The sequence below is a fragment of the Peromyscus californicus genome, unplaced genomic scaffold, assembly GCF_007827085.1.
Source record: "Peromyscus californicus insignis strain IS unplaced genomic scaffold, ASM782708v3 Scaffold_4__1_contigs__length_199733344, whole genome shotgun sequence".
Taxonomy (NCBI): domain Eukaryota; kingdom Metazoa; phylum Chordata; class Mammalia; order Rodentia; family Cricetidae; genus Peromyscus; species Peromyscus californicus.
In genome coordinates this window covers 133,959,190-133,980,073 of record NW_026294562.1, presented here as the reverse complement: position 1 = coordinate 133,980,073, position 20,884 = coordinate 133,959,190, and the positions used below count along the sequence as shown (strand labels likewise).

The 20,884-nt window shown below is 49.7% G+C and overlaps 1 protein-coding gene across 1 annotated transcript in view; it reads left to right on the top strand.

The window, feature by feature from the left end:
* The first annotated feature begins 2,901 nt into the window (after positions 1-2,901).
* Positions 2,902-20,884, top strand: part of Igf1r (insulin like growth factor 1 receptor) — a 290,743-nt gene continuing 272,760 nt past the window's right edge. The window contains exon 1 of the mRNA XM_052714606.1: positions 2,902-3,011. Within this exon, the coding sequence (XP_052570566.1) occupies positions 2,918-3,011 (94 nt within the window). The 5' untranslated portion in view covers positions 2,902-2,917. The remainder of the gene's footprint in view (positions 3,012-20,884) is intronic.

Genomic DNA, 20,884 nt, shown 5'->3' with positions numbered 1-20,884 from the left:
TCCTTCTATACAGCCGATTCACTGAACACAAGCCCACAATTTCCAAGGGAAAAACTGATTCAGACGATACAGAAAAACATGGGCTTAGTTTCCTTTACGGTAGCTTTTGATTTGTTTTCAGCTCTAAATTTAATAAAAATCCTCTATGAAAGATGGGATGCATAAGTGCAATGCCGAAATCTTCTACTATTCGAGTAATGAAAGAAACCTTTCTTTGCTACAGAACGGGTCCTCTACACCAAGCAGACAGTCCGACTGTTTACGAGAAAAACACTTCTATTTGATCCAGACATCCACAACGCTTATGAGCCATCTTTTTATTTATCGTGGATATCAATTAGCCTGAGTCATGAAGCCCGACCGCATTAAGGGCGACACGTGATTCAATCACTATTTTTAAAAGTCCACGTATTTCAAACTCTTCTCTCCAGCCATTGCTGGCTTCTCCCCCTTTGAGGACCTGGCCTCCGCAGTGTTTGTTCGTTAGATGGCAGTCCCGGGGAAGCCTCGTCTTGGGGAAACCTCTCCTCTGGCACATTCGAGAAAAAAAACAACACGGAGGAGACTTGGGCTGGTGCTAGTTTCTCGTCCCTTACGGATCAAATGAAGCTCGGGGGACGCCGAGGGGAGGGGGATTTGAGGCAGGTGCGGGTGGGTTACTGCAGTGGCGACCGAACCCGGGTGAATGCCACACGTTTCTTAGGTTGGGACCCGAGGCGGACAACGTGTCCGGGTCGGGATACCCGCCCGCAATCCCTTCCTTGGGAACCCTTCGGACACGCCCCCCAGCTCCGGGTTCCCGCAGCCAGGCACGCGCTGCGGTCCCTCTCCGCAGCTGCCCACGTGGTGGTGGAGCCTGGAACAGAGAGATGCGGTGCAGCGCCCTCAGGGCGGGAGTGAGATGGGGATGGGAGGCCCGGCCAGCACGACCCAGCCGAGTCGGTCCCCGACTCGGGGCCCCCACATTTCCTCCCCCGGAGGGAGGGAGGCGACATTCCTTGAGCCAGCCCTCCCGGGCGGCCGCCGCGCCCTCTGGCGGCCGTCGCCGAGACGCGCCCTGGGCACGAGGGGCCGCCTGTCTGGGTCCCCTTTCCAGGGCTCGGGGCCCGCGGTGGGATCGCCGTGCTCCCACAAGAGCCACGCGGACCGCGCCCTGTCCGCTTCCCGACTGCGCGCCAGCGCCGGAACACCCGGGGAGCCCCGCCACGGGTGCCCAAGCCTGGCGTGGAAAGTGCCCTGCGTAGCAGTCTTCGGGGGTCCCCTTTCCCCCAGGTGTGCCCCTCCCGCCGCGTCCGGGCTTTCCACCACGCTGCGAAAAAATGCCGCATGCATGCACTTATTTATTTATTTTGCAACAGCTGCAAGAAACAATGAAGCTTTTTTTTTTCCACCGAGCGGGCCGGCGCGCTCTCCAACCGCGCTGTTGTTGTTTTCAATGAAGCTTCGGGGCCGCACTCCCCGCCCACCGCGCCCGCCTGCCCGCCCGCCCGCCCTGCTGCCTCCCGGGCCACCGAGTCCCACCGGCGCCCGGGGCATTGTTTTTTGGAGTCCTGCGGGAGGGGAGGGTGCGTACAGGGTTGGCCGGCGCAGTGCGGGTGGGGGCGGAAGCGTGGGCGCGCGCGGGCCAGCGCGGGTGGAGGCGCGGGGGGGCGGTGCCTCCCTAGCCCGGCTCCCCACGCCCGCGCTCCGCTCCGCACGTCCCTGCGATCCCGGACTCCGGCTCTTGGCGCCTGCCGAGTCGGGGCCCGGCCCTCGGCGCGCCGGGACTGCGGCTGTGGCCGCTTGGAGTGTGCGCGCGGGCACGTGTGCGCGGCCCCGAGAGCGCGCGCCTCGAGCCCCCAGTGTGTGGCGGCGGCGGCGGCGGCGGCGGCGGCGCGGTGAGGCTGAGGCTCTTGTTTACCAGCATTAACTCCGCTGAGCGGAAAAAAAAAAAAAAAAAAAAGGGGGAGCGGGGGGGGGGGACCGAGGAGGAGCGAGCGCACCGGGCGAACTCGAGAGGGGCGAGCGACAGGGAAGCCGCCAGCGAGCCTGTCCCGGCGCGCCTGGCGCTCGCAGCCCCTCGGCCCCGCTCCTCGGACCCTCCACGCCTCTCCCGCGCCTGCGAGAGCTCCACGGCGCGCGGCGCGCTCGGCTTTGACCTTCAGCGAGCCGGAGCCCCCGCGCACGGAGTCGGCGGCGGCGGGCGGGGGCCGACGCGGGGCGGCGGGAGCGCTGAGCGCTGCACGGCCGCCGCTTTGTGTGTGTCCTGGATTTGGGAAGGAGCTCGCGGCGGCGGCGGCGGCGGCGGCGGCGGTGGTGGTGGCGGCGGCGGCGGCGCTGAGGGAGGAGGCGGCGGCGAGCGGAGCCCAGAAGAGGAGGAGGAGGAGGAGGAGGAGGAGCCGGAGGAGGGGGAGCCGCTCATTCATTTCCACTCCGCATATCTACCCCTCGCCGGCCTCGCCCGCGCCCGGGACTTCGGACCAGTCTCGCCAACTGCGTCGCGCTCTCCCGCCGCGGAGGCTTGGGCGGTCGCTCCCTCCGGGCATCTGGGGGCGTTTGTCCTCGCCGGCGGCGATTTGGGCTTCGCTCCTCTTTCCGTACAGTTTTTCCCCCTCTTCTGCATCTCTGGGTTTGCAAATGGAGGCCGACGACGCCGACAGCCCGCCCCGGCGCGCCCCGGTTTCCCGACTCCGCCGCGCCGTGGGCCGCTGCTGCCGGCGCTGAGGGGCCGCCTCGCGCCACCCTCCCCTTCCACGCCGCCTTCCGAGGACCGTCGCCTGCGCTCTTGTTTTTGGACGAGAGTGAGGACTGAGTTGGAGACTTTTTTTTCCCCCCTTTTCCTTTTTGATCTATTTTCTTTTCCTTTTTTCTTTGTTTTTGTTTTTTATTTTTATTTTTTTTTTTTCGAGAAAAGGGAATTTCGTCCCAAATAAAAGGAATGAAGTCTGGCTCCGGAGGAGGGTCCCCGACCTCGCTGTGGGGGTTCGTGTTTCTCTCCGCCGCGCTCTCGCTCTGGCCGACGAGTGGAGAAAGTGAGTATTTGCCCGCCGCCCGCGGCCACTGCGGGAACTTTTCCTCCGAGGGGCTGCGCCCTGTTTGGGAAAACCCAGTTGCCACGGGCGCAGCTGTCGGACTCCGGGGCTCGGGAGCGGAGGGTGGGGCTCTCCCGGAAGGCCGGAGGGGAGCGGGGCCCGAGCTCCTGGCTCGGGAGCCCCACCGGCCCTGGCTCTCCACGCATCCGCGCGCGGGAAGGGCCTCGGGGCTTTCTCTTTCGCTGTCCCGGGAGCGCTGTCCCGCGCGCGGCCTGGTGGGTGGGCAGCACTTGCTCCCCGGCGGTTCGGGGGCAGCCCACGCCTGGGCACTTGGTGGGGAAGTTAGTGTCTGGGTGGGCCTGGGTCCCCCCCACCCCATCCCCGCCCGCCACCCTCGCCTCTCCCCAGCCCTGCGCGCGGGCCTCTCCGCACCCAGCGCCCATCCCGCGCAGCGCACTACGGTGACAGCACCTTTGGAGGCTTCACGGGTGGCGGCTGGGGTAGACCGTGTGTGCCGGTGGCGGCGAGAGGGAGCCTCCTGCCCCACGGGGTGCAAGTTGTCCTTGAGGGGGAGGTGCGGGGTGGGGAGGCCTCGCGGCCCCAGGACACGTTTCCAAACATCACCGCGCGGCCTCCTGTCGCCCAACTTGTTTGGTCCATCAGGTTCTTGGCCTTTCGCATCTCATGAGCCAGTGGGCGTCTAGTACCCTCTTCCCCCACGGCTTGGTGACTCGGGGTTGTCCGATGTGGCTCTGGGGTTCAGGGTGTACTGAACTTCCGGACTTTCCCTAGGGAAATGTGAGCTTGGGACCTTCTTCAGACTCCTGCTTTGGGGGTGGGAGGCTTGGATCCCCAACTTAAGAGGGTCCTTGGGCAGTCTCTCAGTTTCTACCCATCCCTGGACACCCCTTCCGAAAAGCGTCTAAGAAAGACGTGGTAGGGGCATCGACCCATGCACAGAGCCGAGGACGTGCTTTTCCACACATGTGCTCTCAGCGCGGGTTTAGGTGCATCCACAGTCACACGACCACGAGGGGACACCTGGGACTCCCGGCCCGGGGGAGAGGTGTCGTGTGCGGTGGTTTGGGAAGCGTCAGGATCTGCAGTGTGGTAGTAGAGGGGTGGTTGTTTTGTTTTGCGAGCTCGGAGCCCTGGCCTTGGTTTTGTTGTGGCCAGAGTTGTGTTGCACTGCCAACCCCCCGCCCCGCACTTCCTTTGTACATACTTAATAAGCAGTATCGCTCCAGGCTCGCTATCGCTTGCAATCTGATAGCTTTTGTTTTGGTGGTGTCGGGTAGGAGTGTGGGGGGGTGTCTCGGGGAGGGAGAACTCTCCACAGTGGCAGGAGGAGGCAGGGGGAGGAGGGGATTTGTTCTCGAGAAAAACAGTGTGGCATACTGGTACTTTTGAGAGGGTTCAGTAATTTTGAACACGATTAAAAGTTTAAGCTGGGGAGGTGAGGGAGTGCGGATGAGTAATGGTTGCAGAATGTATGCAGGTGGTGCCTATTAACTTCGAAAAATCACGGTTGAGCCTTGAGGAGTTAGCGCGCGCGGGGCGGGGAGTGGGGGGAGGAAGGAGGGGCACGGGATCGATGGAGGCTGCGCGGGGCGTGCGGCCCCCACTACTGGGGTAGTTAACAAAGGCTGTTTCTATAAACAAACCCTTGAACCTTTTTAAAGAAATGTCCACAATGGAGTACGAGCAGAACTTTTTGGAACTATAGCTGTTTACTGCCTGGAGTCTACTGCGCAGACTGGGGCCGACCCACAAATCTGGCTCTCCTGTCCTTTGTTTTCCAAACTTTGAGCACACTGGATTGGGCGAAAGGCTTCTGGCTCCCTTCTACTAGGCGTTTAGGTGGTGTTTTGGGGGGCAGGGAGGATTTCTAGCCTTGAAGGACTAAATATGGTTTAGAAGACTCTAGGAATGAGTGCCATTTTACTATGGCATCCTATTGAACTGTGTACTTTATCTACTTTAGTTATTTAATAGTACAAGTTCTAAAATGCAAAGTAATAGAGATGGCCTTGCTTCTCGGGCTGCCTGAAGCAGGTTGGGACTGGGTCTTCATGAAGAATAGTCTTTGTCCAGAGCAAGGATGGCAGGAAAAGGATATTTTAATGTGTGTTGTTTTTAATCCCGTGATGACCAAGCTCTTCCTAAGGCTTCTTTAAAATGTGATGGTTGGCTAGAAAGTACCCGGAATCGGTTAGGGCCTCTTCAAGTCTGTCTGCCGTTCCTTCCTCTTAACAAACAGTTGAAGGGTTATGGGTAACATAGAACACCCGTTTAGTTTTAGTCTGAAAGGTGCTAGACCACTGGTCTTTAGTCCCTGGGTCCCAACTGAGACAGTCTTGGAACTATGCAGGTTCACTTGCTGGTATTAGGTTTAGGGATTGGTGGCTCTTTGGAGTGTGACAGCAGTAGGGTGTTTTCATCTTTAACTTGGGGCTGTGGAAGTTTCCTGATTGCAGACATGTTTGCTTTGTAGCAGGAGGCTGAGCTGAGCTTCTAAACAAGGGAGTTTAGGAGTGATGAGTGGCAAGCCAGATACTCTAGGACTGTTTTCTGTTTTGAAAATCAACATGCACTTTAGAGTTACTGTGGCCCTCTCCTAAAAAGGATTTAGTCCTCTTTCTGCTGAGGGCACGGTAACAACCTATTGTCAGAGGAGCGGAGGTATGTGAAATGTGGGTGTTTAGAGGAGTTAGTGTTTTATTACCTACCGGAAGGAGAACCCAGAATAAGAACTTTTGAAAGAACCTAAATAGCAAATTATAGTTTAGGTTTTTATGCAAGGAAATAGCAAGTCCACTGTACTTGTTGGAGGGGCAAGCCACTGGGGGGGGGGGGGGTTCAGGGCTTGAAGTTTAAAAGATCGTATGTTTGAATTGTCGAAAAGATTAGAAAAGAACAGCTCTCTGGAATATGCCAGGGTTGAATAGAGAGGCCTTTAAAATATTACAAATTAGAGAAAGAAGTCAGTTATAAAACACCAAATCTTCTATGCTCCCATTTATGTGAAAAGTTCAGCCGATCCATAGAGACAGGGAAATTGATCCCCAGGTGCTGGGGAGGGCAAGCTGGGAGTGATTGTTAAAGGGTACAGGAGTTTTTTGGGGAATGATGAAAATGTTCTAACCTCAGTTTTCAGTGAAGGTTATACAACTTTGAATATACTTAAAAACATTGAGTTGTGTGTTTGAACATAGTTGTCTCAGGGTATGTGATAACATCTGAATCCCTTTTTGTTTTTTGTTTTTTTAATTGCAAAGATTAAGAAGAATACATTGTGCCACCTAGGACATAAGATTTGACTAAGATTATTCAGTAAACATAAATGCAGGTTGGTGTTGGTTTTGTTGTTGTTGTTTCTTTTCTAAATTCATGAGCTTTTAAGATCCATGAATTAGTGCAATATGACAAATTGATAATGAAGCTGTAACAGCAGGGATCAGATGCCAGGCAAGAAATGGACAAACAGAGAAAAAAAGAATCTCATTCTTAGCTTGGGAATTGAGAGATTGAATTTAAAACATCAGCACACGAATGCTAATGATAGTGTGATTTTTTTTTTTTTTGGACAGTAAAAGTCCTCAAACCCAATCTAAGTTGATGGTCTGTAGGGGTTAGGAGCCCAGGCAAGGGGCCTGTTTGTGTCTACAGTCTTCCAACAAAGAAATAAATACATTGTTTTGAGCAGGAAAGGAAGTTCATCTCTTCTGTAGTAACTACAAGTAGCAGCGACAACAGAGGAAGAACTGCTTCTTTTTTTTTTAATTTAAAAACGTTATTTCTTAAATACTCCACAATCTGAGTAGATGGATCTTGGTTGGCTACAGTTGTTTAGGAGCCTATTGCCTTAAAAAAATTAAATGAAAAATTAAAATTCCTTAGAACAAAAGATTTAAGAGTGCAAAGGGTTTTGTTTTTAAACTGTTGTGCCTTTATCTAAATGTGCTTTGCCTTTTCTATAGGAACAGACACAGAAATTAATGTTTGCATTGGGTTTTAGCTTTTGTCTCAAGGTTATTTTCTGGTGAAAATATTTCCTGCTCTTGTTATTGTTGCAAGGTAGATCAGTAATGAGCATCAACTGTATCATTTTCCCTCCCTCCCTCCTCTCTCCCTTCCTTCTTTCCTTTTCCCTGGAGCCCTTGAGATACTTTTGTTTCCTTTAATCTGGTTTCATTTGGTTTGTAAGAATGTGCTTCCAGGAACTGAATCTAGCCAGTGATTAGTGGGCACCTACTGTGTGAAAACCAAGGAGTGCTAGGTACTGAATTCACCAACAGAGAAAGGACTTTCCTTGATTTTGTCTTTGGGGAACTTTCCATGAATTTGCATGAAAAGAAGTTACTTGAAAAATCAGCACCCCCCCCCCCACCAGACCTAGCATGCAGCACACTGTTCAAATCCATGATGGGGTGCATTTTGAAGGCCTTTTAAAACATTTCTGTAGGCTTGGCTAGTATGGTGGGCAGCCAGTGCTACACGTTACCCTGTGGCAGGCTCCTTCATACTGGAATTTCACCATAGACCATAGCGTATGGTATCTGTCTATCTAATCAGGCGTCTTTCTAACACTGGTGTGGCAGTTGTGGTTAAAACTGTGCATATAGTATAAAGGGTGTGCTTGTGCACCTGTAACCCTAGCACTTAGGAGTCTGAGGCAGGAGGATCACCAGTTTGAGGGCAGCCTGTGCTACATAGTGAAACCTTGTCTCACAATCAAAACAAAATAAAAATTAGTCACAGGTATTTTCATAAATGTTGCTTGGCATGATTCAAATTTCTAGGAAGGCAGGACCAGTTTCAGAGGCTCTCCATGTATACATTGCTGACACAGCTTCGAGATAATCATTAGGAAGTGTTCAGAATTTCAGATCTTTTTGTGATTTAAAAATGGACTTTTTTTTTTTTAAGTATGAGAGGTAAGAATGAGATGAACAGGCAATAATACCTTAAAAGATTTTCTTTTTTCAATCATAGAGCACACAAAGCCAGTTTTTCTCTGGGTTGTGATTTTCTCTGATTTGTTTTGAAAACTCATTTGAAACTCAACTCCTGCAGTTCGTAGAAGAGGTGTGTGTGCCCGGAGGCCAGCTTGCTTCGAACTGCTTTTCTTAGCCACCGTCTGACAGGTGCTCTCTGAGCCTCAGAAACGAGCTCTCTGAGTGGTACTGAGCACGTAAGAGTTACACACATGCTGGGGCCATGGTTCTTGACTTCTCCATCTGAGGTGTTCTGCAGGAAATGCTGAGCACCTGAAAGACAACAGGCTGTATAATGGACGATGCACTCTGAGCCTCCTGTAAATAGTGTTTGGCCTCAGGTCAGCAAGAGAAAGTTTTCCAGTTCCTTATAAAGATGTGTGATTTGGCTTAAACTTGGGATGGATGTAGTCCCGGTGTTTTCTGATACTGAGATCTGTGGACATTGGGGAGAAATAGCTGGTCTGATATTTGCAAAGTTTATAATTAAAATGTGTACATATGCCCCGTCTCAGTTCCCTCACCCCATGGATCTGATTTGTTCAGATACGAGGACATGGATTTGTAAAAAAAAAAAAAAAAATGATGAATAAACAAAACATCTTGAAAAACAGTCTTGGCACAATGAAGTTCATTTCTTTTGTTGACGTGTTTGGAATTATCTGACTAAAAATATTAGTATCTTTGGGTTCGGTGACTTTGGATTTTTTGAAGATACGTGTTTTCAGTGGTTTGTACCCATGTTTTACATTTCTGCAGATTTCCTTGTCATTTATGCCAGTTTCACTTAGAACTATTCACCTGGTGGATCTCAGAGTCCCGAGGTTGGTATGTCTTGTTGAGAATTCATCCACCTTCTTCCTTAAATACACGCTGAGTACTCAACAAGGCTCTGTCTCTAGGATAGAAGCACTGATGCTGTAACGAATCCTACCATTAGTTTTTCAGAGTATAAACTGAACCATAGAAATTATCGCCATCCTTGTTTAAAGAGCTAAGAAGCTAGTAAGAAAGGCTTGGATTTTTCTTTCTTTTGGGTCACAGACTGTAAGGATTGATAAGCTCCCCCAGACTGCTATTCAGACCTGACTCGAATGTAACAGAAAGTGTAGTCCTCTGTGATGAAGGATGAACAGCTGGGGCTACAGTAACTTCCACAGGATAATGAGGCTGCTCTCCGGTTTTATATTTAGCCTCAACTTGGTTCCTGCTGGTATGGGGTGTGTTCCCATGCTTAGGGACCATCCCTCCTATGCTTCCTGATGGGCTTGACACTTACAGTTTCTCATCTGGAGCATCTGGTGGCCAGCTACGGAGGGAGAATGTGACCGTGATGGAAGCGTGGATTGCATGGAGAAGGGCACGCCAGTCTCAGATTGTTTACTCTGCAATGGAATGACAGAAATGGCTTTTTGCAAGAACCGGAGATTGTTTACTTGGTTTTGTTTTCCTAGAGATGGTCTTGCCGTGTAGCCCTCCTGCCTCAGCGTCCCGGGTGCTGGGATCCTTCATAGGCCTGTGCCACCACACTTGGGCTACAAGTTCTTTTTTTTTTTTTTAAAGGATTTTAGAAAGTAGTTTATCATTATTGCAGAAAATTCCTGGTGGCAGTGGGATCTGGAAACTTAAAACTTTATTCTTGACTTCACATCTCACTACACGAGTTACCGAATACCAGTTACTCACAATTGTGCATGTGTGTCCAGATGTGCATGTATGTCCAGATGTGCATGTGTGCACTCATCCATCTGGCTTGACCGACTAAGGTGCGCAGCTGTTGGGCCTCTGTATGCTTACACTTGCCAGTTTCTTTTTAAACATGGCACTTTCTTTAAGCGGCCTCCGGAATGTCATTTTTAAAATTAATCTTCACGAGCATGTAGCAGATACGTTTTATGATAGTAAAGCAGAACTATTGTGTAGGCCAGAACCTGAAAGTCCCTGAGGTATTTGGCATGTCTGCTTTTGCTTGTCTATACATTGATTATTGGGAGTGTTTCTATTGAGTGAATGAGGCATTACCAGTTTAAGCCACTTTAAGGCACAGAAGCCTGGTGGTAATAAGGTAGCAATGAGTTAATATACAGGAATTTTCTTCTAATTTGAATTATCTAATAACCACCTGAAAAAATACAGGAAGCACCCGAAGAGATTAGGGAGTCTGACCAGAGCATTCTGAGTCAGTCACTAGCTGTCCACTATATTTAGATAGTGAAGTCTTCATCAGTTGTGCCCATGTTCATCTACGTCACATGGTGTTTATGCTCTCCACTAGTTTTCCCTGGACTTCATTGTTCTGAAGTAATACACAGGCTCCCAGACTCGGGGCTGAAAGCCCCCGTTGATGGCTCTGTAGTCCATTTCTGGGAGTTAATGGGTTCGTGGTGTATGTTTAGCCACCACCTAGGATGGTTGAATCCCAGGAACTTACTTTGTCACGAGTGGCCTTTCTCAGTTGGATGCTGTATTTTCAACGCTTCTTCTAAGTGAGCTTTTCAAGCACTGAGATTGGCTCAGGACGGAAACTCTAGTTAACCTCAGCTCTACAGTCTGCCTTTTTCCGAAGAGACTGCTTAATTGAATGCTTCCTCCTGACCTCACTGAGTCCCTTAAAATCACCCAGATTTGCCCATTTCTGGCTCCACCTCCGTCCAGTCCAGACCTGCATCTCAATCCTTGGAGTAGCGAGGACACACTCAGTTGGCCTTTGAGCCCGTTCTCAGTCCTGTGAAGACTCCTGGGCTTCACGGAATTGCCAGCCCTAGGTCCTTACCATGTGCCACAGCCGAGTCCCCAGTCTTGAAGAGAAGTCCAAGGCCCCCCGTATTAGGCTGTAATAGATTCTTAGCAAGACTGCTGTCTAGCCCCAGAGCGCTTCCCAGAATCCCTCAACACTGCCTGAGCATCTGTGTGAGCAAGCTGTGGTGTTCCTCCATCTCTGCTTTTGCTGTGTCTGTAGCCTGGTGTGGTTTCCACTCCATTCTTCTGCCCTGTCCCCACACTGGACATTGGAAAGTGAGACTCTGAATGACCGAGATGTCTTCTGGGTCTAGATTATTTTTAGCTGTCCATCATTTCTTTGATAGGACACGTGCTGTTTAACATTTCTGAGTTTTACCAAATATGTGGAGACTCAAAATGATTGTGAAAGAAATTTCTCCTTGTCTCACTAAACAGCAAAATAAGATCATTTTCTAATATATTTAGAAAACTAAATTCAGGAAAATTTGGGGAGGAAATGTGGTTTTTAGTTTGCATTAGTTTTTTTTTGGGGGGGGGTACGTGTCAAGTTGTGAGTGTTAGTACTGTAAAGTTGGTTCAACCTACGATGCCAGTAGACTCCTCCCAGCCCCCAGGACTTTCTAGGATTTTAAGAGATGGTTATTTTCTAACTCGGCTTTCTTCTACCCTGAGGATGTCTACCATTTCCCTTAGCTGTGTAGATTTTTTTTTTTTAAAGATTTATTTATTTATTATGTGTACAACATGTATGACTGTAGGCCAGAAGAGGGCACCAGATCTCATTTCAGATGGTTGTGAGCCACCATGTGGTTGCTAGGAATTGAACTCAGGACCTCTGGAAGAGCAGTCAGTGCTCTTAACCTCTGAGCCATCTCTCCAGCCCCCGCTGTGTAGATCTTAATGCTCCCCTTCCTCCCTCTGAGCTCCCACACTGCCGGGCTCATTGATAGTGATACCTTGTGTCTTGTTCCTGAGGTCACGATTTAAATGACAGAGACGTCAAAGAGAGGGAGAACGTGGTTTGAGTCTCCGTTCTTCAGCCGCAGCTCATCTGTGAAATGGTAACTGTGCTAGGACTCCCCGTGTATTTTTATTCATTCAGTTAAGCGAGTTAGTATTCTCGTCGAGTGCTTGTAGATGAACCTGGCATCTCCTTGAGCCTCTTCTGTCTTAAAGATGTGCTATCATCAAGCAGAGGTTCTCTTTGATAGCGCTGGCAATGTAGGGCGAACTCCTTGTTTTCCACCCTTAATTGTGTGGAGCCTGGCATGGTAAATACGTATTCCGTAAGAAGTTTTTTCTTTGCTTAGGTGCTTCATAAGGCTGAGTTCTGCTTGTAAACTAGTTATGTCAGGCTGACGAGATGGCTTGGGTGAAAGGTATTTGCCGTCAAGCCTGGAGACCAGAGCTTGATGCCTGAGACGCGTGATTGAAGGGGAGAACCAGCTCTCAGATGTGGCCTTCCCACTTCCACGACGCTCTGCAGCATTCCCTGTGCCCCAACCCCCACACAAATAAATACACGGAATAAAAAAAAAAAATGTTAACCCCATCCAAGCATGGTGGCGCAGGCCTTTAATCCCAACACTTGGGAGGCAGAGGCAAGTGCATTTGAGTTTGAGGCCAGCCTGGTCCAGTAGTGAGTTCCGAACCAGGCGATGCTACATAGTGAGAACTTGTCTCAAACAGACAACAACAAAACAATAACAACTGCAAACACTCCAAACCAAAAATGTTTAACCCTTCTGAGTTCTATCATTTCGTTTCTGTCCTGTAAGTGTGGCGAGCTCCGCTCAGTTCACCTTCCGCTTCCCAGTTCTGTTGGTCATAGTTTCCCCCTTAATTCTTTCTTTTGTTAGTTTCTGTCAGGGTCTGAGATGTGTCCAGTGTACACTTTGTCCATCTCACTAATGCGCTATCGCCATCTAGCGGCCGCATGGGAAATTCAGCCACCTCTGACCGAAGTAGGTGTTCAGAGGAGAACCAGTCACCCCACATTCCCCAGCTTTTCCTTGCTGGTGTGGCTCCTTAGGAAATGCTTGCAAGAAAATGTGGATGCTTCAGGCTTTAGAGATCACCAGGCTACGGTTTAGGATCTAGCTTGTTCCGTTGTTCAGTGAGCAAGTCAGAGAATTAAAAGTCCTCGGAAGTGATGTGCACACACTCCCTACAAACCCAGGCAGAGTCGTGACTTACAGTCTTTAAAGTACTCTTCCTCCCCCGCTCAGGCATGCAACTTTTATATTTGTAAAGTTTAATTTTTTTTTTTGAGATCAAAGATTAAAAAAAAAAGTTGCTAGGACCAATAAGACAGTTCACCTGGTAAAGGGAACCCAATGCAGTAGAAGGACTGAACTGATCTCTGCAAGTTGTCCTGTGAGCTCCACATGTGTGCCATGGTGCTTGTATGCCCCCCCCCAAATAAATGTAATTAAGAGATTAAAAAAAAAAAAGGACTACCGATGAATTCTGAAATATATAGCAAGGTCTGTCGTTCCTTGCTCTGCATATGTAGGTGGTAACACTTCCTTTCTTGCTCCTGTGTGTGTTCCCTTGGGTTATTTCATGTAGTCAAGATGTTGACCCAAGAGAAGTGGTAACAGGGAATCACCAGACAGCTCCATTAACTGATGATACTCAGCCCTGCGCCGGTTGCACTTCGGTAGATACTTTTTCTCCCCCTGTTTGTCCTCAGATTTTACTCATAATCTAAGAATCTGTACTCTCAAAGTTTCCTCAGTGACATTGTATCTAGTGGGGATGTTCCTCCATGGTTGCTTTGGTTACTTGATTTTAACTTGGAGAACATTTGCTGGGCTGAGGACTTCAGTGTGCTCCCCTCCCAGACAGTGCAAGCAGCAGCCCCACCAGCTGTTTCTCAAGCAGACACTGGATAGTGTCAGGAATAGAAGACACACTTGATTTTGTAAGTAGTCAGGAAATGTGTGTTTGGGAACAAAAACCTTACTTCTGCTAAGGTTTGTAAGAATAATTAATAATTTGTTGGTTTGCCCCTCTGCCTGGGGCAGCCTTGTTACCACTTTGCTCTCTGATGTCCCTTTACGAGTCAGCCAACTGTTGATTCTGCAGCTAGGACTCTCTGACTTCTTAGGATGCACCGAACCTGTTTTTCCCTACCATCCAGAAGTTTGGTGGGTGAGGGGAGCGCAGGAAATGGCAGACTTCTTGAAGGGACCACCTTTACCCCATTCACTTGGATACGCAGTTCGTGTACAGTGAATGTCTTTTTAACTCATTTCTACCATAGTAGCTTTGCCCTTGAAAACATCTTATCACTCCAGTTACTACTGCATAGAACTTAGAAGCAATACAGTGATCTTTTAAGCCATTGATTAGGCCTTTTGTTCGTGGAGGTGAACAAAGAAAATTTTAGAACAGGAAAGGACACTTGCAAGTCTGGTTTTTTGTGTGCTTGAGGTTGGTGACTGTCCTTCTTGTGGATGAGAAGAACAATCCACCATGACTGATTCCTTTGTTTGTAGTGTTCATTCAGCCATGGGGGAGCTAGCTGCCTGATGAAGGGCTGCTGTCTTCAGGTTGCATGTGGCTGTGTGTCTGTCCGTTTCTGGTGGGGCCTCAGGATCTGGTGGGCTCTATTCCCTGAGCTGCCGCTAACTGTTCTTCTCCTTCCTTGGGGGTGACCCTAGGGCCTGGAAGTGCTGTTGTGCTTTTTCAGCCTTCAGATCCCAAAACAAGGCAGAGAGAGAGAGAGAGAGATGGATTCCTAGGGAGCTTTGTTTGGAACCTTGAAGACTCACATGGATGGAAGTTTGCTTCTGTTTCTTGCCTTGTTTTCTTGATAGATCAGCAAAAAGTTGCCTTGAATTTGAACAGGGACAATGGCCAATCACAGTTTATCATAGGGCCGTTGGGGAAGTGAAGTCTGCTTCCTTTACAGCCTCCAACAAAACGGTCTGGGGTGTTGTAAGGAGACTCCTGAACTTAATACCCAAGAAGTCATTGCTAAAGGCTTGATGTTCCTTAGGAGACATTCAAGGTGAGCTATTTCTTGTAGAAAATGCAAACAGAAGCATTGAGCCTAGTATGTTTATTTCAAGTGTGGCCTGTGTAAAAAGCATTGTCATAGAAAGCACTCCTGAGCTGAGTGAACGTAAGCTCACCTGCATGCCCTGCCTTTGGGGAAGCTAGCTCTCTGCAGGTGCCCGGAGGCACGGTAGAGAGGGAAGTGTGGCCCTGGGTACCCATCTGTAAATTGGAGTGATGCCAGTCTAGCAGACATGCCAAGGGAACCGGCAGTAATATTTCTAAGGTGGCCAGCAGAAACAGCCCGTCGAAGGCAACCAGCAAATGAATGTTTGGATTTTTCTCCTTCCACATTGCTGTGGGGCACCGAGGATTCCTGCCTTCCAGTCCTTCCCGCAGCCCCTCGGAAGGGGGAGGTTTGCCATATCTGTTGTTGTGCTGAGACGTGAGGGCTGGCGAGATGGCTTAGTGGTTAAGAGCACTGCAGTTAGAATCCAGGTTCGATTCCCAGCACCCACACGACAGCTTACAACCATCCCTAACTAACTGTAGGGGGTCCAGTGCCACTGTCTGGCTTCTGTGGACGCTGTGCACACAAGGCCTACAGACACACGTGCAGACAAAACACTCATACACGTCAAATGATAATTTAAAAAGCCTAGGGAGTCTGACTCTCAGGTCAGCCTTTGGAAGCATGGTTCAAAGCCAGCTCTCACCTGAGACAAGGCAGTAGAGCTTAGTGGGAAGGATACAAGGCCTTGTTTTCTGTGTCAAGACTTAGTGGCCTTTTCTTCCCCTTTCATCCCCAAAAGTTTGTTGTCTTGTTGAGAAAGCTCAATTACAGGTGAGGCAGCCTTAGCTTGAAATCTGAAATGTTACGAAATCCAGAGCTTGTATCTATTCTCTCAGTGCTCAGAAAGTTTCCGATTTCAGAGCATTTTGGATTTTCAGACTAAGGCTCCTCAGCTGGCAGAGTTCTACGCCAGTATTCCCAAGTCTAAACACTCGGGTTCCACCATTTCAGATACTGTCAAACAGCAATAGGTGGTTTGTGTTCAGCACCAAATTACAGGATCTGAGCTCAAAAAGGAAAAAAAAAAAAAAGCTTGGGCTTTGGGGGTCCAGTCTTTGAGCTGCTGAATAGCCCAGAGAGCTTTAGTGTGCCTCCAATGTTTAATTCAAAGTGGTGGAGACAGGGCCCTAGAAGGTGGGGGCAGGTGGCAGCCTGTTCAGATGGAGTGGAAGGTGGGCGTGAGAGCCAAGTGCATTGGTGGGAGTTGAGTGATAGTTGGATAATGGGGAACTCTAAAGCTTTTGGAGCATTGTGATCAGAGGCATAAGAGCTTTCAGGAGGCTGTCGTGGGACTCCGGTACTGGAGACCCGTGATGGTATAGACAGCGGGGCTGTGAGCATAGGGCCAAGGAGGGACATGTCATCTCCAGACCCAGGATCTGAGAAGCAGGAACTCACTGCATAGTGACCTGGCTCTGTGGCATGGGAGTGGGGGTGAGTGATGAGTTCTTCCTTATGTTCGGGGTGGGGGTGGGGGTTGTTGCTGGAGATGTGACCCTGGGCTAAGAGTAGAGGGGACTGTGTAGAACGTGGCCTGAGAGTAGCTCTGGGTTGGCTGTAGGTCTGGGGTCAGCAGCACAGAGCAGGCCCTTAAGGAAGCCCCTTTGGGCACAGGATGGGGGATGTACCTCTAGTGGCACCTTTGACCAGAAAGCCAAGCCTTTGGAAAAGACTGCAGAATTTACCTTTCTGATTAAAACTGGACTTCAGGAAAGTGGTGAGGTCATGGTCAAACAGGCTGCTTTTCTCCAAGAATAAATGTCCCAGCTTTCCAGGCAGGCCCTCCTGCAGTTGGTTGCTGGGTGACCCTTTTCTGAGTTTCAGGGCAACCCAGGCCAAAAAGGACTCTTGCATCCTTCCAGGCTGGGTCAAGTAGACCTGAGGCTGGCCCTGCTCTGTGCCACCGCAGTGACCTTGGCTCCCAGTGACTGAGACAAGGAAGCAGCCCTTGCTATCCTGTGGTGCCAGACAACATGGTAGGATGATTTCCAGCCCTTGCTGTGTAAGCCAGGAGGAGTGATTTGTTTAAAGGGAGATGCCGACGTCGTGTCCCAGGCTGGCTTGCGATGGGCGCTGTTTTAACGTGCACTCCTTTATGATTTTGAGTGGATTGGGCACATTGTGATTCTTGATGAGATGCAATCGCAGGGCCTTAGCCCAGGAGCAGAGCCACCAGCTTCCTGCTCTGCAATCGGGACTGTTCATTTTCACTCACAACTAAGAGAAGCGGAACGAGGGAATGCCTGAGGCGCCCTGGGTAGGTGGTATCATTTGGTCTGTGGGCCTTTGCATGTGGGGAGTTTAGTGAATTCTGAAATTTAGGTCATTGAGTGACTCAGTTCCTCCCCTGACCCCAAATTCAACAATGTAGGTTTCAGACTGTTTTGGCCCTTTCCTGCCTGCTTGGGCAGCACACCCCCCCTCCCCCATCTTGCTTGGTGGACTTGGTTGAATCCTGAGCTTGGAATGAGAGCCTTAGAGCGAGAATCCTGATGGTAAGCTGTGTCCGGTTCCCCCAGCTGCTTTACTTTCTCATCTAGAGAATGGAAGGAAACGGTGATACCCACTTTAGGTTTCTTACAGTCCTTTGAGAGAGATGGTGGAGGAAACTCTTGAACCCCACCTGTCATAGATACCAGGAGGTGGTTGATGTTCTTCAAGGTGGAGGGAGTGTACAGTAAAGTGATTACTCTGGGGAGCGACAAGGAAACGGCACTTCCCCGGGTGTACGCTGATCTGATCTAAGCTGCCTCTGCTCATTTTGACCCCCGCCGCTGGCTTCACAGCCTGCCAGGGGATAGAAACATTCTTCCTCCCTTTGTCCATCCCTCCCTCCCTCCCTCCCTCCTCATCCTGCGCCTGTCTTCGGGGGAGGATGGAAGCATCCTCTTCCACAGATTTGGATTACAGTACCCTTTAAAGAAGGCTCATGGACCCTGCCTAAAGGGTCAAGTGACAGAAATGAATGATTGATGCCTTATGCTTTGTGTGGAGTCCTGTGTCCTCGCTCTCTTTTCCAAGGATGGGGCAATAATTGGAGGTCACGTAGCTTCTAGGTAAGAGCCAGATCAAGGGGCCAAGTGTGGTGGTTCAACGTCTTTAACCCCAGCACTCAGGAAGCAGAAGCAGGTGTATTTCTGTGAGGTTGAGGCCAGCTTGAGCTATGAAGTGAGACCCATTTTTTTTTTTAAGCCAAGTCAAGGGTGTGGGAGTAGGGTGGGGTTTATGTTCCCAGCCAGATTTAGGATACAGGATCTGAAGTGCAAGGATCTGTTTCCAGGTGACTGGTTAGAGGGGCTGAAGTTAAGAATGGGAGAAGTTGAAAGTGTTTGGTTCCTGTAGGTCAAGGGCTTCCCACAAGGATAGGAGTTACAGAGATGGAGAAGGAGAGAGCTTCAGTGGGACTCCGACACACAGCACTTGGCAGATAAGTTCTTGTGAGACAGCCTTCCTTGAAGACAGGGCAGGAGCTTGCCTTCTTGTTCTGCTCCTGGGTTCCACAGGGCGCCTTTCCCCGGGACCTGCATTTAAGCCCAGGCCTGCTTCAGTGTGTTTTAGGTGGGCTTTCTAGGTGTTTCCAAAGAAGTGTGGGCCACTCAGCCCCCTTCACAGATCATAGTCATGGAGCTGTTTGCTTTTCTAACCAAACATCTCTTAGGAGGTGGAGTGATTCCTTTGGTTTAAAACTGATTCCTTGAATGCAGAAAGCCCCTGAAGAGATGTTCAGTACCACTAATTGTTGATGAACCGAAGTTAGAGCCACAATTGGTACCATTTCATACCTCTTACTATGACATTGTCAGAAAACCAGGCAGTAGTAACAAGCATAAGCCAGGACGTGGAGGCTCCGGGGCTGTGTGCCTCTGCAATGGGAACATGGTGTGGGTTCCTCCAAAGTTAACGCCGAGTTGCTCACGCTCCCAACTATTCCACTTCTGAGTCTGTTCCCCAGAGTGAAAAACGGGGCCTTAAACAGCCATTTGTACACCAGTATTTGCGTTAATAATGAGTTTTAAAAGCTAAGGTGGAAGCAAACCAGGGACCCATCGCTGCCGATGGAGTACACAGAATGTGACCTATGCACAGTGGAATGTGGCTGAGACTCAGGAGGAGGGTCTGTTACGGGCTGTAGGGAGGATGAATGTCAAACAAGGCATGTGAAGTGAAACTTGGGTTGTATATATGTCATTCTATTTTTTTAAAGAAGAAAAGCTGTCCATCTAATTCAATAGTGAGGACGTACCAGGTGGGCTGTGGGAGAGGCATTCCAGACCAGTGTCCCATGAGGCCTCATTGGAGGTGCAGGGGTCGCTCTGGGGAGCTGAGCCTCACAGGGCAGGGTCTGCCTTTCACAACTAGTCACAGTCCTGCAGACACTTTTTCCCCTCAAGGAAACCAAGTCCAGTGTCAAACGTGAAATTTATTGCTCATCAGCCATGTGACGTGTAATTGCTCTTTCATTTTCTCCTTTTTCCAGAAGAGAGGCTTGTTGAGATATTTGGGTCTCTCCTTGATGGTACTGGAAGTTTTTCAGGTGCTTTGACAGCTCAGTTTTTTATTGCAGATGGACTGCCCCATCCTGTAGGGAGATGAAAGAAGAGTCTGGCTACCAATGTCAAGAATCCAAGTGTCTGGAGAAGTTGGAGCTGGCCAGAGGCTTTTCTTCATAGGTGAAGCACCCGCAGCACTTCCGGGGCCTGTGCAGCTTGAGGTCACAGGGCACACACTGTGGGGTTTAGGCCAGCATTGCTTCAACACCTCTCCAGAATGTACTCTCCGGGGCCAGCCCTTTGGACGTGGTTGTCTCAATCTAGTTTAACAAGGCGCAGGACTCAGGCCTGGACCTGCCGAATTCCAAACAAGACGGAGAGGTAGTTGAGCCTGTCTGGCAGTGAAAGGCGCCTCCTTCACCCCACTGACCCACCACAGCTCCTCTCGGTCTGTGGTCCATGGGAAGAACCATTGTTCCGTCTGTGAGTTAGACTCGTATTTTCCCCAGTGTCAAAAAGAAACCCCGAGTGATCCATCTTGTCTTCCCTTGGCCTTCTCCAGACTGTCAGGCCTGTCTTGTCTGTGTGTCTGCTTTGCCTGGCCATCTCACGGGAGTTGTGAAAGAGCTGAAGGTGGGCAAACCCTTCTCCGGCTTGGTGCTGGGCTCCTGCAAGGCAGTGTAGATATCTTGGTCAACTCTGGCTGCCATCACAAGTGTAGAGAGGGTGAGTGGGTAAACAGACACTTCTTAGTAGTGCTGGAAACGCCATGTCCGGCATCACAGTATCACCCAATTCAGTTTCTGGTGAGGCCTGACTTCTTGTCTCACAAATAACAAATGTCTTTTTGCTCTGTTTTCATGTGGCAAGGAGAGCAAAGGTCTCTTTCTCTTCAGCTAAAGACACTGATCCCATCATGTGACAGTTTCCTCATGACCTCATTCAAGCCCAGTCTTGTCCCAAAGGGCCTACCTTCTAATACCATTCCCCTGGGACTTGGAGCTTCAATCTGAATTTTTAGGGGTACTCAGTCATCCAGTCCATAATAATAAAGTCATGGGCTGTAGTTAAGGATCCTCAAGGTCATGATTCTAGTTATGTTTAAGTTCTTGGCCAAGTCTGAGAGTTGATTGCAGATTAATTGTTCAGACTCAAGTGAAATTGGGCACCTAATTGTACATTGAGCCCTTTAAATCTGTGGGCTCACACTCATGGAGTCAACCAGGCATGGATCAGAAGTACTTTGCGGGAAGAAGTTTACAGTATCGAGCCCGGAACCTTGTTTCTTGTCATTATTTGCTAAGAAATACATTCTACCGTGTTTGTACCAGGTACTGCAGGTCTTCTAGAGGTGATTGAGAGGCTGTGGGGAGGAGTGAGACCTGCAGACGACCTTGTGTAAGGAACTCTTGAGGTGGTGCTGTTTGTCTAGGGGATCAGCTCTCCACTGATGCTGAGGGACCACCACTATGTTTTCAGGATGGCAGTGAGCACCTTTGTTTTTGTGTCTTTGTTTTTAGAGTAGATGTTCTTTGAGAGGCATCCCCTTATTGGGAAACTACACAT